The following is a 7,500-nucleotide window of genomic DNA, read 5'->3' on the forward strand; positions in this document are numbered from 1 at the left end:
TAATGAGGGAAAGGTGCAGGAATGCGGCGGAGTCACGAAGTGGGCATTAAAAACATTTTCTCTTCATACTTTGGTAAGTGTTTCGGATCGACCCCCGTGTGTGTGTATGTGTGTGTGTGTGTGTGTGTGTGTGTGTGTGTGTGTCACAGCAGACCACAACATAAAGCACTGTGTGTGGGTGACAGATGGTGTGAGATGTGAGTGTGTTTATGTGTGTGTGAGTTTATGTGTGTGTTCTAACTGTGTAATGTATGTGTATATGATGTCACACAGCATAAAGCAGTGTGTGTGAGAGCGTGTGGGTGACGAACGGTGGGAGATGTGTGTGTATTTTTTTTATCCGTGTAATGTGTGTATAATGTGTGTATAATGTGTGTATCAGCCCAGGTGGAGGCTGCAACTGTAGAGTCAGTGAGCTGAGAGATGAGTGGAGGGGAGTGAAGGATTGTGGGATGTTTTGCTTCCTGTTTTGCGGGTCATTGACGTCAACCGCCGCCCCTCGGCCGACTCACTTCCTGTGTAGTGTGAATGGCCATTCCTCATAGAGGAAAACAGACACACACACACACACACACACACACACACTTGTGCGTCAAAAACTCTGGAGGAGTGTATAAGCCCACCTCAGGTGACTGATGTAGTTTGTGTGTGTGTGTGTGTGTGTGTGTGTGTGTGTGTGTGTGTGTGTGTGTGCGTGTGTGTGTGTGTGTGTGTGTGTTTTGGCTGCTGTTTTATTTGGCCTACGTCCCAAACAAAGCTTATTTAGCTTCCACAGTGTCCACAGAGACCGTTTTACACGCACGCACACACACACACACACACACACACACACACACACACACACACACACACACACAGTGATTTTTGTAAATTGTAGCATGACACACTTTGTGATGTAGATTATAATCTCCACATCGTTAGTCATTTTGTTGCTAAAACAGATCACAGGTCTTGTGAGATGGACAAAAGACGTGAAACTGTAATTAAACACATTAAAGTGTAGTTTTAATAAAAATGAACCAACAGGGTGGCAGAAGCTGAGGGAACAATGACAACACTAACAGGACAAATACTAACAGGACAAACACTATCAGGACAAACACTAACAGGACAAACACTAACAGGACAAATATTAACAGGACAAACACTAACAGGACAAACACTAACAGGACAAACACTATCAGGACAAACACTAACAGGACAGACACTATCAGGACAAACACTATCAGGACAAACACTAACAGGACAAACACTAACAGGACAAACACTAACAGGACAAACACTAAAAGGACAGACACTAAGAGGACAAACACTAAAAGGACAAACACTAACAGGACAAACACTATCAGGACACACACTAACAGGACAAACACTATCAGGACAAACACTAACAGGACAAACACTAACAGGACAAACACTAAAAGGACACACACTAACAGGACAAACACTATCAGGACACACATTAACAGGACAAACACTATCAGGACAAACACTAACAGGACAAACACTATCAGGACAAACACTAACAGGACAGACACTAACAGGACAAACACTAACAGGACAAACACTAAAAGGACAGACACTAAGAGGACAAACACTAAAAGGACAAACACTAACAGGACAAACACTATCAGGACACACACTAACAGGACAAACACTAACAGGACAAACACTATCAGGACAAACACTAACAGGACAAACACTATCAGGACACACACTAACAGGACAAACACTATCAGGACAAACACTAACAGGACAAACACTAACAGGACAAACACTATCAGGACAAACACTAACAGGACTGACACTAACAGGACAGACACTAACAGGACAGACACTAACAGGACAGACACTAACAGGACAGACACTAACAGGACAAACACTAACAGGACTGACACTAACAGGACAGACACTAACAGGACAAACACTAACAGGACAGACACTAACAGGACACACACTAACAGGACAAACACTAACAGGACAAACACTAACCCACCATCACATGCACACAGACACATTAAGACTTCAGCCACATCCAGGTTATTTATACAGACTAAACTATTTATTTTTAAACAGTTTTGTTTTTATCATAAAAAAGTTTCCTGGTTATTTTGTGCAACATAGAAAGTCTCGATGTAATGAGGATGTAATTCTCCTCTCACGTCACTCACTGTTAATTGGGTTAAGTGTCAAATTGTGTGAATTTAAATGTTTTAAATATTTCTTCAACTGACCCGATTAGTGCTAACACACATACACACATACACACACACATACACATACACACACACACACACACACACACATACACACACACATACACACACATACACACATACATACACACACACATACACACACACACACATACACACACACACACATACACACACACATACACACACACACACATACACACACACATACACACATACATACACACACACATACACACATACACACACAGAGTTACATAAGGCTGATCTGTTGTATAATGACACCAACTCGACTGGAAGAATTTCCCACATGTTAATTGATGTTTTGAGAAGTCACGTATGTGTGTTCATTCCTGTATAACTGCACACGCAATATTTTTTTCTGTTTATTGGCTTTTGTGTATTATCTTGTAATTGTTTGTCTGCACTGTCTTTTGTCCTGCACTGTCTTGTGTCTTGTCTGTCTTGTCCTGCACCGTGTACACCAGGTTACACAGATACACTTTATGTATCTAGGACACTTACTAAGTCCTTATAGCTCTGTGTGTGTTTTATGTAGCACCCTGATCCTGGGGAAACGTTGTCTCATGTCACTGTGTACTGTAAAAGTTATATATCGTTATAATGACAATAAAAGCTTCTTGTTTTGTCTTGACTTGAGTCAGACAGGTGTGAGACAGACAGGTGTGAGACAGACAGATGTGAGACAGACAGGTGTGTGACAGACAGGTGTGTGAGACAGACAGGTGTGTGACAGACAGGTGTGTGAGACAGACAGGTGTGTGAGACAGACAGGTGTGTGACAGACAGGTGTGAGACAGACAGGTGTGTGACAGACAGGTGTGAGACAGACAGGTGTGAGACAGACAGGTGTGTGACAGACAGGTGTGTGAGACAGACAGGTGTGTGAGACAGACAGGTGGGTGACAGACAGGTGTGAGACAGACAGGTGTGTGAGACAGACAGGTGTGTGACAGACAGGTGAGGATATTTAATCTGTTTATTCCAGAAAGCTTCATTAAGAGACAGACGTCACTGATGGTAAGAGGCCTGTAATCACACTGCACAGGAATCTGGTAAAATAATACAGAAGTGGGATAGAAGCTGTCTGACAGGTTCACACACACACACACACACACACACACACACACACACACACACACACACACACACACACACACACACACCTTTATGACTAAAGGTTGTTACTGTCAGATTAATTAATGAACTAACAATAATGAGGCGAAAGTGAAGGTGTGTGTGTTTGTGTGTGAACAATGCTGACATCTTTCTCACTGATTGAGGCCACGCCCACATTTCAGCCTGTCTTACTTCCATATAAGGACTGAAAGATTGTGTGTGTGTGCGTGTGCGTGTATGTGTGTGTGTGTGTGTTTGATCAGTAGAGCTCATTTACTGCCTTTAGTGGGACATTCAGGTGTGTGTGTGTGTGTGTGTGTGTGTTTACTGAGGAATGTCTTTGACCGCACTGGGCCTTGACCTTGTATTAAAAAACAACGGAATAAATCATGATTATTCCACAGTATGTAATATTGCAGCTACACAACATGAGCCCAGTTTTTTTCGCTACACTTACACAACACACGTTAGCTTTGACACGGCAGAGGAAGCGTGACTTTAGCAGTAACACAACACACATTAAAGTTTGATGAGTTTATGGTAAGAGACTCATATTGTGTGTCAGAATCTTTCAGTCTAACATGAAGTTTTGGACATTTGGTTTGTTTGGACTGAATCGTTTTGGCATCTCTGTCTCAGATGTTCTCAGTTTGGTCATGTTGGTCCACGCCTGAGTGAGATAGCGGTGTTCTCATGGCGTTCTCATGGCGTTCTCATGGTGTTCTCATAGCGTTCTCATAACATTCTCATGGCGTTCTCATGGCGTTCTTATGGCGTTCTCATGGCGTTCTTATGGCGTTCTCATGGTGTTCTCATCGGCTCAAACGACCCACACCGAGATCTGGATTCTGACGGATTTTCTGTGATTGTTGTTTTTTTTTTGCTCAGGCATTTCTGGACCTGCTTTCAGTTTGTGTTGTGTTGAAAGGTTGACTTCAGCTCTGGAACGAATATCAGTTCAAAGATTTGGCATCTGAACCCATCCCTCCTCTGATCTCCGTCTTCTGACTGCGCCGTTGATTTTGGCTCATTATCTTGCAGCATGCAACCAAAAAAACCAAAAAATCTGGAGCGTTTTTCTAGTAAACGAGATGAAGGTCCGTTTTTGCATTTCTCAGAATTTCCATCTGCATCAGCTCTCAGACAGCTGAGCGTCGCTCTGGCACCGAGTCGATGAAGTGAATTAAATCCGCTCGTGGTAATAAGGCCATGACACGGTGCACGGTTCCTTCCAAAGATGGTGTTTTGCATGGCCTTGAACACAGCAGTCACTGGGAAATCTTTGCTGCTTCCAGAAGATCTGATTAATTAAACCAGTCAGATTCACCTCACAAGAATGTCACAGCCTTTTATGGATCGGAGCTCAGTGTTCCAGGTCGTGTCATGAAAGGTTGTGAGTTCAAATCCCAGGACTGATCGAGCAAGACAGAAATGTGAAGGTTAAATGCTTCAGGCAACAGACATAATCAGTCACTGGAAGTGTATAAGGAGGGTGTAGGGAGGCTGTAGGGAGGGTGTAGGGAGGCTGTAGGGAGGGTGTAGGGACAGCGTAGGAAGGCTGTAGGGAGGCTGTAGGGAGGGTGTAGGGAGGGTGTAGGGAGGGTGTAGGGACAGCGTAGGAAGGCTGTAGGGAGGGTGTAGGGACAGTGTAGGAAGGCTGTAGGGAGGCTGTAGGGAGGGTGTAGGGAGGGTGTAGGGAGGGTGTAGGGAAGGGCTTGTAGGGAGGAGGCTGTAGGGAGGGTGTAGGGAGGGTGTAGGGAGGGTGTAGGGACAGCGTAGGAAGGCTGTAGGGAGGCTGTAGGGAGGGTGTAGGGAGGGTGTAGGGACAGCGTAGGAAGGCTGTAGGGAGGCTGTAAGGTGGCTGTAAGGAGGCTGTAGGGAGGGTGTAGAGAGGGTGTAGGGAGGGCGTAGGGAGGCTGTAGGGAGGCTGTAGGGAGGGTGTAGTGAGGCTGTTGTCAGTAGAGCTCGAATCCCAGATCCACAAAGCTGTTGGACCCTTGAGCAAGTTTTCTGCGATTCTGTAACCTTTATGGAAGGAGTCTTCAGTTTCAGTGCTTCGTAACAGTACAGAGGTGAAACTGGGACGTCCTTCAGAGGAGTTTCAGATGAGCTGTTGACTGACGTTATGGATCAGTGAACTCAAATCATTTAGTTAAAGCAGAAGAAGAAGTTCTGGCTCCTTTCTGCTCCTCAGCAGGTCCGTTCCTCATCCGTGAAGGCACCGTGGTGCAAGATATGTGAAAATAAGGAGCCGGAGAGCTGGAGAATGAGGCTGAAGGTGTGGTACACTGCTCAGTATGTGAGTTATGCCTTTGACGTCAGCAGAGCTGTAAAATCCCTCTTTCTCTCTAGTGACTGGAGGCCAGCAGCGCTGTGTGATGCTGTGAGAGTGAAGGAATGAAGAAGGGAGTGAGAGAGAGCGAGAGAGAGAGAGAGAAGAAAAACAGAGCAGAGGGTGTGGATACACTGCTGTTTAAACCAAACCTGTGTAATGAACAAAAGACCAGAGTGAGAGCAACGTCTCAGTTTGAATGAGAAATGTCACAGCGTTCAGGACGCGGTTCAGCTGCAAGCATCTGTGAGGAATGTGGTGTGTTTTCCTTCCAGTAAAATGTAACTTATACACACATAGTATATCTGTCCTTTATACTTACATCACACACACACACATACACACACACACACACACGGACAGAGTAATCCAGTGTTCAGAGATTAAGCAGCGAGCCATTTGTGCTATTGTTAAAAATGCATTAAAGTGTGTGTGTATGTGTGTGTTAGTGTGTGTGAATGAGTGATCGTGTGTGTGTGTGTGTGTGTGTGTGTGTGTGTGTGTGTGTGAGAGTGAGTGACCGTGTGTGTGAGTGACTGTGTGTGTGTGTGTGTGTGTGTGTGTGTGTGTGAGAGTGAGTGACCGTGTGTGTGAGTGACTGTGTGTGTGAGTGACCGTGTGTGTGTGTGTGTGTGTGTGTGTGTGTGTGTGTGTGTGTGTGTGTGTGTGTGTGTGAGACCGTGTGCCCTGGGCGTTTTTCCACACGTATCTGAGGTTGTGCTGCTGAAACGTTGCCGGATCACTGAACGTCCTCCACTTCACCTGAGACCAATGCTGTGATGTTGGGAATATGTGACCTTTCACCTACATCACAGCTACAGCGTGAAGTGAAGACTCAGAGAGAGCAAGACGCCTCAGACCAACCAAACCCTGAGGAACCCAGAGGAACCATACCACCGTCTCCATCTGCAGCCCAGACTAATAGCTCTCTCTATTAACACACACTTTACTGTAAACACTGATAATAAACACTTCACAGCAGTGCACCAGTGTACAAGTCACAGGATACATCTACAACATTCACTGAACAACACTGATCTCTACATCAGATCTCATATCAGATCTCTACAGTCTGATCTCACTTCTCTACAGCTTAAAGGTGTTATATCCAGAACCTCAGCCTGGAGGATCAACAGCAACACACACACAGACACACACACACACACACACACACACACACACACACACACACACACACACAGTGAACAGGTTTTGTGTGAACAATGAGAAGTTGACATTTCACAACACTGTTTAACTTTAACAAACAAAATCTGACAGGATTGTTAGCATTTGAACGATGTGACGCTAAGCCACAAGTGCTGCATCACATGAAACAGCCAGTTGTTAGCATAACCTTAATCCAGACCCGACACCAGCAGAGGTGGTTAGCATGACACACGTCCACAGTAAAGCACTGTTCCGTGGGACTACGACTAAATGCTAGAGTTGCTAATCCTGAGTGAAAGCTAACAGAGAACATTTAGCATTACACAGGTAATTAAAACAAATGGAACTGTTTTGCAAATCTATTAGTATTAAGTCGAGGACTAGTGAATAGGAAACGCAAGACTGAGAGAAATCTAGCACAAAGAACCATTGGCAAGACTTCACAACGAGGCAGAAGCTGCAGCGGGATTTAACCAGACGAGCTAACAGAGAACTCAGGAGAGACGTGGACCAATCACAGGGCAGAGACTTGACTAGACTACACTTCATTGGCTGTGGTGAGAAACAGAATGAATCAGAATCACTCTTTCCTCTTTACCACATTCACTCTCCTGACCTGGGTTTACGTGCTTGTTCTTAAACGGT

General features: G+C 44.8%; 1 protein-coding gene across 4 annotated transcripts in view; it reads left to right on the forward strand.

The window, feature by feature from the left end:
- Positions 1 to 7,500, forward strand: part of pde4bb (phosphodiesterase 4B, cAMP-specific b) — a 33,072-nt gene that overhangs the window by 13,195 nt on the left and 12,377 nt on the right. Inside the window, exons 1-2 of one of the 4 annotated variants that reach the window (XM_027153710.2) lie at positions 5,302 to 5,634; positions 5,709 to 5,946. The exons of 2 other annotated variants lie outside the window; for them this stretch is intronic. In XM_027153710.2, coding sequence (XP_027009511.1) covers positions 5,895 to 5,946 — 52 coding nt within the window. In that variant the 5' untranslated portion in view covers positions 5,302 to 5,634; positions 5,709 to 5,894. Of the gene's footprint in view, positions 1 to 5,301; positions 5,947 to 7,500 lie in introns of those variants that run through there. One more of the 4 variants, XM_027153709.2, reaches the window with a different exon arrangement.

The sequence above is a fragment of the Tachysurus fulvidraco genome, chromosome 1, assembly GCF_022655615.1.
Source record: "Tachysurus fulvidraco isolate hzauxx_2018 chromosome 1, HZAU_PFXX_2.0, whole genome shotgun sequence".
NCBI classification, from domain to species: domain Eukaryota; kingdom Metazoa; phylum Chordata; class Actinopteri; order Siluriformes; family Bagridae; genus Tachysurus; species Tachysurus fulvidraco.